This window comes from Seriola aureovittata, chromosome 4 (assembly GCF_021018895.1).
Source record: "Seriola aureovittata isolate HTS-2021-v1 ecotype China chromosome 4, ASM2101889v1, whole genome shotgun sequence".
Classification (NCBI taxonomy): domain Eukaryota; kingdom Metazoa; phylum Chordata; class Actinopteri; order Carangiformes; family Carangidae; genus Seriola; species Seriola aureovittata.
In genome coordinates this window covers 8,936,510-8,952,013 of record NC_079367.1, presented here as the reverse complement: position 1 = coordinate 8,952,013, position 15,504 = coordinate 8,936,510, and the positions used below count along the sequence as shown (strand labels likewise).

At 40.3% G+C, this 15,504-nt stretch overlaps 2 protein-coding genes across 13 annotated transcripts in view; one reads left to right on the top strand and one right to left on the bottom strand.

Annotated features, from left to right (window-relative positions):
- The window catches only part of fli1 (Fli-1 proto-oncogene, ETS transcription factor), a 31,918-nt gene extending 25,171 nt beyond the window's left edge, over positions 1-6,747 (top strand). For 11 of the 12 annotated variants that reach the window (XM_056374180.1, XM_056374179.1, XM_056374182.1 and 8 more), the window contains 4 exons: positions 2,005-2,064; positions 2,534-2,593; positions 3,172-3,219; positions 3,404-6,747. In XM_056374180.1, the coding sequence (XP_056230155.1) occupies positions 2,005-2,064; positions 2,534-2,593; positions 3,172-3,219; positions 3,404-3,933 (698 nt within the window). In that variant the 3' untranslated portion in view covers positions 3,934-6,747. The remainder of the gene's footprint in view (positions 1-2,004; positions 2,065-2,533; positions 2,594-3,171; positions 3,220-3,403) is intronic. The other variant, XM_056374184.1, reaches the window with a different exon arrangement.
- A 1,867-nt stretch (positions 6,748-8,614) lies between these two features.
- kcnj1a.1 (potassium inwardly rectifying channel subfamily J member 1a, tandem duplicate 1) lies at positions 8,615-13,464 on the bottom strand. The gene is made up of 2 exons (XM_056374505.1): positions 13,348-13,464; positions 8,615-11,070 (listed from the first exon to the last, which is right to left on the bottom strand). The coding sequence occupies exon 2, from the start codon at positions 11,051-11,053 to the stop codon at positions 9,932-9,934; it is 1,122 nt and encodes a 373-aa protein (XP_056230480.1). The 5' UTR covers positions 11,054-11,070; positions 13,348-13,464; the 3' UTR covers positions 8,615-9,931.
- Positions 13,465-15,504: the final 2,040 nt, after the last annotated feature.

Below are 15,504 nucleotides of genomic sequence, written 5' to 3'. Positions count from 1 at the left end.
GTTTTCATGGTTGCAGTGAGATTAGAATCTAAAGTTCAATTGTGCTGATTCAGAGTACCTTATTATTTGTTGTTTATTTCAGGGAAAGCAGGCTGTCAGTATGGTCTGATCCACAGGAGGGCAGTGTTGTACAGTGTGTAGAAATGGCCGGGCATGCAGCGGCTGCAAATCATAAATGTGTTGTTACTGGATGTTTCTCTGGTGTGCCTGTGTGAGGTCTTGCAGGTCAAGAAGGCACACAAACTCCAAGTGTATTGTTGTCATGAAGATGGCCACCTTCATTTGTTTCAGGCACAACTGAGCTTTCTACATTTACAAAAAACATGCATTGTTTGACAAGTGTCTCGCATGTGAAATCAATGGACCTGTCCATGTAAACATGACGAAGATCTATAAAGTTTTTAGACAAATATGTGGAATTATATTACAGTGCAGTGATAGACAGCTCATCAGCATGTGAATTATTTAAATGCACCGGATGAAACACAAAAGAGAATAACTTGAAAACTAATAAATATTCATGTCTGGGAAAACAAACACCTACACACACAAATACACACAAAGAAGAGTGCATTTAGAGTCTGGCATCAGCGCACTCACTCCTGTCTGAAATGTCAAAACATATCATTCTAATGATCACACCTTTTCTGTTTGATAATTAATCATGCATGTGGTGTAAAAACACTTTGCTGCATTATCTATGTTTGGGTACTGATGAAGATCTGACCTTCTTTATCATGCCATGCCATATTCATGCACAATTTACACTGGCTAGTTAAGTCAGAAAAGAATTTGCAGTGCAAGATCAGCTCCTGCTCATTCTGCTTCTCTGTTAAGAGAAGAAGACACTGCCAACTTTGATTGTCAGTAAGCCTGCTTCTCAAAAACGCAGCCTACGCTGATGGGAAATGGGATTGCCTCTTGACCTTCTAACAGCTTGCCGATCCCAGAAACAACCTCTGTCATCACCGTAACACTGTCTCTATCTGTTGCCCTCTGGGAGAAGCACTGCTGACAAAAGGATGTACAGATTGTGATAAGAGTGTGAGTAGCGCGTTGCACACAACACATATCTGGCCACAGTATGCATCATGTTTCCCCCGCACGCTGGCAACTGTTTGAACTGTTCTAGCACACAATGATACTAACCATCAAGGGTGGCTGTCCAGGTGCACTGTGACTACACTGGGGTGTTTTTTGAGACACTGCCAAGGGGAACGTTACACCCTCTGTTTTCTATCTGCTTGTGTCAGAGGGATTGATTGGTACTGGAAGCCGTCCACCTTCACACTCACTCAGCTTCGCAGGTTTGAAGCGCAGACGCACCGCACGGAGAACTCGTGCAAACTGCGCCAGTTTGGCTGCTTGTCAAGGTTTCAGAGAAATTAGATTGTGTGGGGAGATGGGATGAGGGTGAATATCAGGTGCATTTATTGTCTGTGTGTGCGTGTGTGTGTGTGTGTGTGTGTGTGTGTGTGTGTGCGTGCGTGTGTGTGTGTGTGTGTCTCTGTTGTACGTTAATTTGCATCAGACCCTTTATTTGTGGTCAGAGTGTTGCAACCTGCTCAACCAACTGTACTGTCTGTCAAAGATTGTGCCATCTACATTTTATCCACCGCAGCGTTCCAAACAAAACCACATTAGCATGTCCAGATATCCTGTGAAGAGCATCTTGAACCATGTTTTGATAGATTTATTGATGCTATTTGGCGCTGGTCTCCCCTGCTTTTATTCTGTGACAGTTGCATTCCTGAGAGTGGCTAGCACACAGTGAGATGAGATACTTATCAGTAGTCACATACACACACACACACGGGCAAATTCTGAGATTGCAAAATGACTAAATACATAGGAATTTGGTCAGACAGCTGCATATTTCTATAGCACCGAAGTACATCCACTGATCTTTCATGAGTTGTGCACATTTCTCACCCTCTTTGGAGAGAAACTGGGAAACATTTTTAAAATATACTCAAACCCCTCCATTTCCTCTGTCTTCCTTAGACCCTTCATATGATGCTGTACGGCGGACAGGATGGTCAAACAACATGCACAGCGGCAAAGGTGAGGACACAGAAATCATTAAAGACCTTAATGTATTATGTTTGACTGCATAATACTGGTAGAGTAAGTATGGTTGGCTGAGAGGGCATGACTCTACATTTCACCTGAGGTGCTTATTGAGTCATTTGGTAGATTGTGCAGGTTACAACATCCAGATTATCTACAAATACTGTTTAACCTAAGTCATCATCACACTAGTGGCGTTCCAACATCCACAGAGGGAGTCTAGACGTGTGGGACAGACCCCTGACCGATTACAGCCTCTGTTGTCAGAACATGAACAAACAGTCAAAAGAAGTCAGTCCAGCCACCAGTTACTGCCTTATTTACTTTGGACCTCTGCTGTCTTGCCTTCAAGATGTGTGGGTCAGTTATCTGCAGCCACCCCACCGATGTTTTCTCTGAACCTTTTCATCTCTCTCTCTCTCTCCTTCCCTAATTGTCTCTCTCTGTCTCTCTCTCTCTGCAGGCTCACCAGTGGTTACTCAAAATGTGACCAAGTCCACTGAGCAGCCCAGAGCTCAGCCAGGTAACAGCGTACCTTTGTCTATAATCAATTTAATTGTCGTTCATTTGTTAATATGACCATCGGATTCCCTTTCTTCATTTCTTTTCTTGACATGATTAAATCCTCACAGCCTCAGACATGTGGAAAACTATTCTTTACAAGTGATTCACCAGCAATTTAATAACAGTCTACCACCGAGCGTGTTACTACCACTACTATTGGTATTTTTTCCCTTACCTCTCAACCACACATCTATTAGCATGTGTAATTGGTTTACCTAGTCAGCTCATTAGTTAGAGGGTGTGCAGTGTATGATAATGCACACACACTAATATTAAGACTTGACCACATAACACACTCTCATTTTGTACGTGTTTTGCATATTTAGCTAGGTTTACTCAACCTGAACTACGATGTTACGAGCTAAAGTAAAGAAGAGGAATTTTTAAACTGTTATAAAATCATCAGCATCAGCTGTTGCTTGGCAACATGTTTATTTTGTCTTCAGTCTTCCATACTAATTAGTACAGGCCACATGCTATTATATCATATGAGTAATCAGTGTGTGTAGACCAACACAGCTCTGCTTTTGTCCACAGATCCTTACCAGATTCTTGGTCCCACCAGTAGTCGCCTAGCCAACCCAGGTAACATTATGAGCACACCCTGGTCTTAACAACGCGACTGCTGTGAATGGGCAGATGTTTCTTACATCACTGGACAGATAATGAGACATCAAGCTGTGGACAATGAATAATGTATTTGGTTGCGTTCTTTGTTGGATGAGGCTGAATCTCTCTCTGACCGGTGTTTTTGTGTGTCCACCATCAGGTTCAGGTCAGATCCAACTGTGGCAGTTCCTCTTGGAGCTCCTGTCTGACAGCGCCAATGCCGGCTGCATCACTTGGGAGGGCACCAACGGCGAGTTCAAGATGACGGACCCCGATGAGGTGGCGCGGCGCTGGGGCGAGCGTAAGAGCAAGCCCAACATGAACTATGACAAGCTGAGCCGTGCGCTGCGCTACTACTACGACAAAAATATCATGACCAAGGTGCACGGCAAGCGCTATGCCTACAAGTTCGACTTCCACGGCATTGCTCAGGCGCTGCAGCCGCACCCCACCGAGTCCTCCATGTATAAGTACCCCTCGGACCTAGCCTATGTGCCTTCCTACCACGCCCACCAGCAGAAGGTCAACTTTGTATCCCCACACCCTCCATCCATGCCTGTCACCTCCTCCAACTTCTTTGGACCCACTGCTCCATACTGGAGCTCGCCCACTGCAGGCATCTACCCCAACCCAAATGTTCCCCGCCACCCTAACACCCATGTGCCTTCCCACCTTGGCAGTTACTATTAAAACACCCCTTCCTGTCCATCCACCACCCTCTAAAACTTCCCCTCTCTCAACATCAAAGTCCACAATTGCTGACCTGCACTCCCAGTGACGCCAAACCGATGAAGACTGAATTGATGGAGGCATTTGTCCTCTGAAGAAATTTTGCTCCTAAATGAAGGATGATTAAATTGAAGGACTTTTTTTTTTTTTATATGTAAGAATTTATAAACAACTGGATGCTATGCTCCAAAATGGAATACTACTTACCTTTTCAAGACTAGCAACTGTTTGTTTATGTTTTTTGGACGTGCGTCTGAGTTTCCTGTGCCTTTTTATTTCCCTTCCTCCTGAAAGCTGCACCCACAGGTGCCCTTTCCAAAACCTTCCCAAATCAAAGCCTGAGGACAGGAGAAACAACCCGAGTCTGTCTGCCTCCTCACCCTGCTATCTTACCAGACATGGGCCTATTATTCATGGGTCTCAATCTACATCCTCCTCAGTACATTATGTACATTACGCTTTAAAGCATCTGCCTTTTCTGCTTGTCAACAGCCTTGTCCGGGGTTTCTTATTCTCGTCCGCTCGTCTGTCCATCTGCATCTTTTTATGTGTGTGTGGAGAGTCTTCTGGAATTCGCTGGATAAGGAAGAGCTCTCAAAGGGACGGACTTTTCTCAGCACTGAATGAAAATTTGGCAACTGGAATATGCCATTCACAATTTAATTTATCCTCCAAACTGGAAGGCTAGAGAAGAGTTAAATGCCGCAGAAGGAAGCGCTGTATGTTTTGCTGACCTGGGTCAACTCAGTTTCTTAAAATGCTTTCTGTGTGTTGTGTTGTGGAGTTCACGACGGGCGATGTGTACAGTTGAGTCGTTTGTGCTGGGTAAGCCGAGTCAAGATGTAATTGAAGTCATTTGCAACAATAATTCAACCCAGGTCAGATGTTTTCAGGGGGCCACACACTAGGCTACTACAGTAAATGTTTGCCATGTTGTTGCCTTTCAGCCATGCCATTTCCAGATGTTTTGTTGCTGGACCGTGTCAGTATTAATGTGAATGTCTTCTGGTTTGTGAAACACGTAAAAAGGGATACCCCTGCAGCAAAATCAAAATTTGTCAGATGTTTTCTTTTTGTTAAAACTTTTTAATGGAGAAAATAAATTCCTTCAAACATAAGACCATGATTGCTGCACCTTTCTAAATCTAAAACATATAGATATTATCTACATAACAAAGCTGAAGGCTAAATGTTGATAAGTGGATGTTATTGTTTTTTTTGTTTTTTGTTTTTTTTATACCTTACAGTGCATCTACTTTTACTATGTGGTGGTTTACTATGTGCCATAATGAGACCCAAAACCCTAACCATCAAAGTGTTAGTGCCATGCCTTAACTGCTGTTTTATACCATATATTTCTATTCATTAAAGATGAAACAGCATTACAGCTTACAAATGTATTGTGAAGTACATTAATAATTTCCATGTCTGACCAGAAATCTGACAATTTTTGATTTTGAAGTGCACTCTGACAATAACGGCTGCCACGGTGTCTCCTTCCTCTATGTAGGCCAGTCAGGACCGTATAGGTCAGCACAGAGAAGTGGCTTAGCAGTAAGTCATGTTAGTGGACAGTCAAGTTGCATTTTTTTTTACAAGGGCTGGATCCTAGTTTGAGAGCAGCATGTGTGTTTGAATGTTAGTTTCTCACTGATCTAGAGCCCAGCAAAATGCACATGAATCTCAAGTCAGGATTTCATCATCATCATGTAATAGTATCATATCAAAACATATCCATCTTCAGGTGTTCAAAGCTGTTTATAGCAAAAGTATTCCTTAAGAGTAACTGAGAATGGACACTTGAAAATAAATTACTTGGGACTAAGTAGTTTATCAGAGAACAAAACCAATAAAGTATGACGAGATGAAACAAAGAAATCCTCAGATTCGCAAACGCTGTGCGTTTGTCAGACCTATTTTTTATTATTTTATAAGCATCAGTCAACTAGGCATTAAAGCAACTTACTGTATAAATTATGCAGAGTTATTTTCATATGTGACACAGTATAAAAAAGTCAAGAGAATTAATACGAGTTGACCTCGGTCAAAAATGCAAACCTTTTGAGTCCATTTCTGCTAAGTAGTGTGTTCAGCATTTAAGCGTTTTTATATCTGTACATTTGGGCAATGCATTTTAACATTTTTGTTGTCTTGTTGTTGTTATTGTTTCTGAAATTCGGTTGTAACATCTTAAATGCCTTTAAATGCACAAGATATTTTCTTGTATTCCCAAAACCATAAATGCCTGCTTGAATCATAATCCAATAGCCAGGGATTCCTCTCCTCTATTATGCAACATGTGGTTAAGATGGTTTGTTTCCATTTTGAATCACTTTTTTTATGCCAGACTGCCCTCAGATTGGTAGCTTTTCCTGTGCATTAAAGAATTTCAGGTATTTTATGCAAAAACAGTATTAATATCCACAACCCGCTTCTCATGAAGATCTATAGCTTTAAAAGAACAATAAAAAAGGGAACATATAATTTGTAGCATAAAGAAATTATTGTAATGTACCCTTCCATGTTTCACAAGCATTGACAATGAAAAGGGATCTGTGCTACTTCGTATATGCAATGTATTTTGGATATCAAATATATATATATATATAGATATGTGTGTGCGTGTGTGTGTATGTGTGTGTGCGTATGTGTGTATAATTTTACAATTAACCAGTGTATTATTATTATTATTGTAATTCCTGAAATGTATGAATACCTTTTGGAAAAGGGCTTTTGTATAGGAAAATGTGACAAAATAAATGTTTTTACCTCTCATACCATCTTCCATTGCCTGGCTATGGCTTCAGCAGAGTGTCGTAGAAACAAAGTCGCAGCACATTTTCAGAAATCAGATCTACAAAAGTACAATACAACAACCTTGATAGTGACTAGCACATTTAGGACAATACTTGCCTCAAATTCATGACATTTCTTGCAACTCGTCAGACATTTGCAAAGCATATTTGTTCCTTTAAGTAATAATGTGTTGCATTTGATTATTCCATATAGTATGATGATAACAGTTGTATTCTTGTATTTACAAATGCAGAGGGTAAGAGGGGGTTAGAAACCTGCTTTTCTGCCTCCTTATCTCAAGCCCGCTTTGTTAGTATCTGCAACAAGAAACAAAACAAAGCATGTATTCATTCTAACAAAACAATCTGGAATTTAATGACCACTTTTCAGTGTATACTTTGGCATCTTTAGCTTGTTCATTCTTGAAAGATTTGATATCTGATTACAATATAATCAAATTTTTGCACAAACTAACAATGACAAGGGACTATGAAAAGTTTGAGAAATTTACTTTATTTTCATTCACTGGTCTTTTAGATGCACCTAATGCAGTATAATACAACAGCCATGCAATAAATCCTGCTTCCATGAAGGTTATAATGCTTAGTGTGTGTTTGAAATTGTTTTCAAGAGGCCTGGATTCAATATGATGGTCATTTTAGAGGCTGTAGTTGGTGGTGCTGTTGAATGTATGGTGTCATACTGGTGTTATACGTGATGTGGATGTTTCTAATCTGTACTCAACATATGTTAATGAAGGTAGAATAAACATTACACTGTGTTAGTTTTAGCTGGCTGTTCCTGATAAAGTAGAATAATAGAGAGTATAACTTAAGCATTTATAATTTCCAGTGGAAGGAAGGGTGAGGAAACTGCACCGTTTTTACAGGCTTTCTTTTCTTGATGCCAGCTTTTTGTCATGTTGATCAGAAGTTCCATTTTGTCATCGCTAAAATAATGATGAACTGTGTTTATACCCTTTCCAGTTCTATCAGATTTTTAATCAACAGATCATTCAAGGCCACAAGCTGTGAACAAGGGAATTGTACATTTCTTTATTTGTAGAAAGTGACACAATAAAGACCCAGATGTGGAGGCGCTGTCTAGAAAGAAAAAAAATAAGATTTTTAGTTTTAACTTAACCATTACAGACCTGCTCTTTCTTATCTTGTGAGATCATCAATAGATCAACCATTATTTGACCAATCAAATTAGTTTACCAGTTACCACTTGATGATATCCCTTCAGACAATTGGCACCACTTGGATAAGTTCAGGGAATGATTGTGTCAATTCTAAATAATAAAGATGTCAATACTGACGATAGACTGGCACAGATCCTGAAACCCATGCGATGTATACACCCATCTACCACCGCGACCTCCAATTCTTTCTGTTCTGATGTAAATGTCAAATCCCGACTGAATGTCATTCAGTGTTAACTACACATGCACGCAGATTGGCTACATATAAGCATAAGGTGTAAAATCACTTTACAGGTAGGTCTACTCAGTATTTGCCTTCATACAAACATGCTAATAAGTCAATTGTGGGTTGCATCATTTAATTCTCTTTTTGAACACAGCTTGAAATGATAGGTGTTGGTAATTGAACAACCAGTGTGTATACATGGCGTCTGTGTCAGGTGACAGCTACAGCCTTGCAAAGTGTCCTTTTATTTTGCATATAGAAGCATGAAAACACAAATAGAAGGCACAGTGAATAGCCATCAAGACAGAGATGGGCTTGTTTCTTTATAATTAAAATATGCCTGTGAAGCATTTATCATCCTTATGCTACTTAGTAATTTCACATATTTGTCAATATTCACAATCTTTTACCCTGGCTTTGCCTATTGCTGTGTGATTAGCTACAGCAACATCCCCGGGTGCAGACACACACAGAGGACTCTCAGCATATGCAGTTCATTAGAGAGGGCGTAGTGGGAGGTCCGCCTTAACAAAACCTGTCAAAGCTCCATGCTAGCATACAGTATGTGCTGTTATTTCTCTAAATGGAGAGTTCTGGTTTCATGTTCAGAATCTGCAGGCAAAATAGTGGACAATAAGCAACAGCTCTCACCTTCCAAACACTACCACTCTGTTGTGTTTAGGCCCCTGTTTGCTGTCACAACTTCACTTTGTTTATAGATGATAAGCCATGATAAGGGTTGGCACCTGTCATTATGTTGCTCTGACCTTTTTGAGAACAGTCCTCCTATGAAGTTCCAGCTTCGTTAGACACCAAATAATAATAATAATAATGCAGTGCAGACATTTTTTTAAATGCAAAAATAGCCTTTATTTCAGTGTATTTTTCCCCTGAGATGAAATACAAAAAAAGACTTTACAAACAGATTTGATTTTCATGCTATAGTCGGCACTGAATGCAACCATATTTTAAGTGTTTCCTTACTGCTTTGTTCTCTCACAATGTCTTCACTCAAAAAGAAAACCGCAATTACGTCACGCACTGTTTAAAAAGACTGGTGCCTGAGCCCAATCCTTTGCTATAGTGCCTCTGTGTCTGAATAGTTAAAACACTCTAATGACTCAAGTCCGAGTGTCTCTTTGTGTACGACAGCCTACAGTAGCATGAATTATTGAACAACGACTTTGTCTTTTTATCATCCATGACAATAGCATGCCCCCCAATCACTGGTCCTTCAAGTAATTGCAAGATTTATGTACAGGACAATTTTTTTTTTTTTTTGCCTCTCCATACTCAGTAAACCTGATGTGCAAGGCTGAAGGTATATTCAAACTGATTTTTGGGGGTTTTTTTGCCTGTTTTTGAATTGTAGCTTCACCATCTTGCATGACCTGGCCTCCCTTTTGAAAACAGGTTTTTGGTCAGTCAATCAAGTAGACAGTGGCAGGTGTGGTTTTACATACAAATACTTCACAATAATTTTCCTAGCCAACAGACAGCTTTCTTATCTCTGTTAAACACAAAAGAATAACAAATAAGTAGGTTTGCTTTACTTCATATTTAAATGCTGCACAATGCACTGTCTGCCATTAGGTCACCCCACCTGCCTGAAGGGCAAACCCTGTTTGTCCTTTGGAGTCTTTGGGAGTTTGTCTTTGAGACATACATGCCTCGACCAGCCTCAGTTTCTAAAGTTTGTTGCTAGTCATTGTCTCCACATGTCTCCACACGTCTCACATCTTGGTGACATTCGGGGATTCATTGATATCAATCACCTCAAAGCCCTGGTTGTCATTTCCATCTTTGGAGTGGTGATGATGACCCTTGATGTTGTGGAAACAGTAGGCGCAATGTGCTGTAGCTACGGGCACCACCTTGGAGAAGTTGGAGAAATCTACTCTGTACTTGCCCTCCTTGCTTCTGGAGATGATGGGCAAGAAGTTGTAGCCCCACATGATTTCCTGAGGAATAAACGAGGTCCGCACTTGGCAGGAGGAGCTGGTGGACTCTGCTGTGCCATCCAGGAAGACGACCAGCTCAAACTCTTGCTTGTGGAGCGTGTCCACTGCCATCTCGAAAAAGGGGCTGCTCTTGTCGATGATGTGGTAGAGTGTGAGAGGACATATGAAGAAGAGGTTGTCCTTCCCAGCGTCCACCATGAAGTCAATGTTCACCTGGTCCATGATGATCGTCTCCCCGTCTGGAGTGATTGTCGTTCTTAGCAGCTTGCCGTAGATCTGGCTTCCTATCATCAGGGTCTTTCGCAGGTTGGCCACTCTGATTGACAGGGAGAGCGAACCGTTTTTGGGGCTGATTACAGCCATGTCACTAAATGTGATGGTCTTTGCCCTCTTTTTGGGCAAAGAGATTTTGGACAGGATGATTCCACACATGAAACAGTTGATAATGGCTCCAAGGAGGGACTGAATGATGATGAGGGCCACAGCACCTGGGCAGAAAGGGGTGAGTGCTCGCCCACCATACCCAATAGTTGTCTGGGTTTCAAGGGAGTAGAGGAACGCCGTGGTGAGTCCTACAACATTATCGATACATGGAGTGTGGTCTACTGGTGGGTTTTGCCATGTCAGGTCTCCATTACTGCGTGCAATCCAGTACCATAGCAGGCCAAAAATGAACCAGCTGAGGGTGAACGAGGCGATGAAAAAGAAGAGAACAAAGCGCCACCGGATCTCCACAAAAGTTGTCCAGAAATCAGCCAGGAAGGCAAAGTGGTTGCTGTACTTGACATTTCCATATTCAATGTTGCAGCGACCATCTTTGGTCACTAATCTGGTCCTGCGGCTTCTTCGCTCTGCCAGACTGTCCTGGATACGTTTGTTAAAGGATCCAATCATTTCCACGAGCCCACGACCTACAAGACAATAAAACAGGAAAAAATATAGAGGTAGTGAGAAAGATATACAATGAAATTAATGCAAACTTCACACTAAGCAATAACAATCTGTTTGTGACTGTATCTGTAGCTGACTTGGGGACCCACCGCGCTATAGTGACCCTGATTAAGACAAAAAAAAATAGAGCTAAAAAATGCAAAAAACAAATATAGTTGATTGCGTCTCTATCATTTAACCAGTCAGGAAGTGACAGGCCCTCTCAGACTGTCAGTCCTCCTTAAATGCTGTAATTCACTACAATCAAACAGTAAAATGTCACAATGATGCTGCCTGTTCAGTTCTGAAAGGGAGATTTAAAAAAAAAAAGGGGAGGGCAAGCACATATATGATATATTTCATATGCAGCAATATTTAGCACCTATAGAAAGCAAAAAATGGCTCTGAAACTGACATGAAAGCTATTACATGACTGCATTTTTATGGTTTTATATATAGTGAGCACCAGTCCTACTTCTGTACACTGCAAGTATCTTCCTTGTTTTCCTTCTGGAAGTTCTTTACTCCTCTTCCCATGGTGACTGAGTCTCACTCTACATGTACAGTCTCATATGTTCCAAGCTGCTCTGTCCCACTGCAATTTTAATCCTCACTGAAATGCCATAATCCTGAGTGGATGCAGCACTGCTGTAAAGACCTGAAGTTATAATGAGACACAAAAGTTTCCACTGAAGCAGAACACATAAGTGCTGCAAATAAACCAAATGATTTGGGAAATTCAGTCCCGTGCAAGTGTCTCAAAACAAGCATCATCTTTGTTTGCAGGGTTTCAGCGCAGCAAAAATAAACGTGGCATTAAAATAATTTGGGCAACCCCTGCCAGAGGGCCAGCTGCTCGCAGACATAACAATCTTTGACTTTATTCAAGCTCCGACTTCTCGTAAGTCTGGTGCTTGATGGATGGTTAACTGGCAGTATTGGCTGCACAGAGGTTTCCAAATAAGTATGGCCTCTGTTCCTGCCAAGTCATGCAAACTACCCATTTGGATCATGGCGTGCTTGTTAGTGAGTGTGAAATAGTACAAAACGATCAGTGCAGCGAGTTTATGTTTTTGTTTTCCGCCCTCAAAGCTCACATCCAAAAGAAATCTGATAATCCCACTCTGCAGCTCGCCTGCGAACTTTAATCCTTTTGGAAGTGAACCTATCCATCCACACCTAATCATTACATCAGCATGTTTTCATACTGTAACAAGATATGTGCTGAAATAATTTCAGGTATGTAGGTCTTTTAATTGTACGTCTCACTGCAACTTGCTCTAAATTATTGTTTTTGCATTAGAAAAAAGCAGTTGTTACAGTTGTTACAAGTGGAAATGACCACTGTGAAGAACTCCTGAAGAGCACCCACACAGCTTTAGTGCGTTCACTATCATGGCTCAGAGTCAAAGCATTTGAACATTAAGGTTGACCAGAGTTAAAACAGTTTAAATGTAATAAATCAATTAAAGGCTAACAATCGCTGTATATTATGCTAGAATGATAGACTTTTTTTCATTGTATTTTTCCTTTGGTTTCCAATGTAATTACACAGGCCCTTTGAATGTATACAATAACGGTGTTTTGGGTTTAAAGCTTTGAGCCTGCTCTTTCCTTACTGGTACCAGATTTACATTTGTGAATTAAGTGAACTAAATTTTAACTAAATTTTTGACAAATAACTTTTTTTTCTTTTCTTTTTTAATCAATTATAGTGGAAACAACTAAAATGTGGGCTAGTATATAGTTAAGGAACAGTGTTGCTTCTGTTGCAATAATTGCCGTTACGGTTCATATTACTGTTATTAAAACTTCTTTCCCTTTAAGTCATTATAATGCTGCAAATATATGGCACTTATTCTATATGAGAATCAATGGAAACTTTCACTATTTGCATTATTAAAGTGCTGTGACTGTTACATGATTCCAGCCAGAGCAGGGATTTAGCAGTACTTTTGATTTAAAAGGGAGATTACTGGAATAAGTCTCTAATGAGCGCCTTTTTTGTGGCAAATGCTTTCTCTTGTTAATGAGGTGTAAGCCAGCTTTATCTGAGGAAATTGAACCAATCCGTTTATTAGCAGCCCCATTCCATTTTTTATATCTATTCTTTATTTTTTGTAAAAAGTCACAGTAACAATCCTATTTCCATTGAATCAACTGTATCTCAAGCACTCACACTGAGAGACAGTTCTCACCACATTCTTGCAAAAATATACAGATAAAAGTGAAGTGAACGCCCTTCAATCCAAACTCACCTTTGTGATAAGAAGTCAAAGTTGTTTGATGCACATGCAAAAGGTTGATGAATGGCAATCTCCAGCTGAGCCGTCTCTCCTGTGCCTTTCTTGTTCACAACTGATTGAGAGAGTTTAGGTGTGTCCTCCTGTTATGCTTGTTCACCAATACCTGTGTGCATTTATACTGTCCTGTCCTGCTGTGCTGGAATCAGCCAGGTGATGTTTACGCCCACAGAGACATCAAGTACCCCTCCGCCTTCCAACACACGCGCACACACACACATGCACACCTTTCCCTCGGCTCTAACATCTTGTGTTTACTCCTTAGATGCCTGGCTGGCACCGAGGGCCACGCTGACCTCTATTACTCCCAGTCCACCACAGACTGGGTGCTGCTGTGGATTTATAGTCAGTTGTTTCAAGTTTTTGATTTTTGAATTGAAGCCTTTTCAAATTTCAGTCATTTTGGAACAGTTAGTTAAGTGAATGTTGACAACACTAATGCAAAACCTATGTGTACTGTATCGCCATATGGTTCGGGTTCTCTGCATTTCAATGACAAACAGTTTGTGAGGCATTATTTACTGTGGACACACACTTACACACACAATGTATTGCTACTGTTTTGAGGAATTCCTTTTTTTTCCAGTTGATGCCAGAATTTGGAAAGTGAATGTCTGAAGATGTGAGCAGCTAGGATGATTAGAATCATCTAGAAGGTGCTTTTTGTTACCTGATGTTAATATGTTATAATGATAATGTTGTCTCTAGAGTATGTGTTCATGATAGATAATAGAATTTCACTCATATATTCCTCAACTTTTCTAAAAAGTGTCATGATAAAAAATATGTTGAACACATCCCAGGCATAGTGTTGTCACTGTAGAGCAAACATCAGCACTTCACAGCTCAGCACAGTGCAGTTGTCTTGCTCTGAGCAACAACCATTGTCCCCTCTTCAGAACAACTAAAGAGCTGTGTTGTGATGAAATATGGGGACCAAAAGGACATAAACAGATGATGGAGTGAGACAACAGAGGTTGCTGAGATTAGGAAAGGAGTGGCTAAGATCCAAATAGAAAAGTTCTCCAGGGTCGGCCAGGAACCAAATCACTTCATGAGCCGAAGTTGTTCAGAGAAGGTTCAGGAGAAAAGTTGTGAATTGCAATGGGAGTCATTTTTCAAGTCTATTGTTCCCAGCAAAAGTGGTACAAAAGGCTGCAGTATTACCTTGCAAGCTGCAGAATGTGTACTCTATTAACAGACACAATGCATTACTGTTGACACACAACAAGATTAGTTTCTAAATCCCTGCTATTGTAAAAAAGATGACAAGCCTTTAGCATTTAAGGGTTTTTTTATTCAGGGGGTGATTTGACTGTTTGTTTAATCGGCTCCCTCGTTTTTATCCCTTTCATATGAGACAAAAGGCTCGCAAGTAGCCACCAGAGGACATACCTGCACTGACTGTTGGGCTGGTTTAACAACTTAAGATTGGTGGAGGCAACATTTGATTGATGATGCAATCTGAGAAAGTTACTGCCACTGAATGATAATGACAACAAACAACAACAGATAAGTCCCCAGATAGGGTGATGCTGTTTCCAATATCGAGAACGATCACAATTATCAACAGAACTGATCATTAAGAACCTCTCAAGAGCTGTTTTCATCAAATTCACGCAACTTAAATTTAGTGACCTTGTTGACTTGTTGACTTTATAATGATGTGCAATTAATAAGGAAAGTAAAAATCTTATGACAGCATAAAATGTTCTAAAACAGTGTAATTAACAGGGATGCAATTGTAGTTTGTGGATGTGAAAGTGTATGCAATATATCATCTATCAGCAAATTTAGTCGATTTTAAAAATATTTTATTATAAATTGAATTATTAATCAGAATCTAAGAGGTTGATTGAGTGAAATAATCAAAGTCTTAATTTAATGGGAGGGTAAAAACATCATTAGGGGAGATCATATACTGCACCAGTGTGTAAATCTACAGTATAGATTACAGACTGATGCAGTTACAGGAACAATCCAAATGTGAAGCTATTGAATACTGTACATTAGTGAGACCTATTTCTGTTCACTGCTGCAACCTCTGGTGACAGGCACACATGGTGGTAAACAGATGTTTGTGTTTACATTGTACTTACGATAAGCTGATTA

What these genes read in the sequence shown, in the direction of transcription:
- kcnj1a.1 (XM_056374505.1), bottom strand. Translation starts at nt 11,053, where the DNA reads ATGATTGGATCCTTTAACAAACGTATCCAGGACAGTCTGGCAGAGCGA.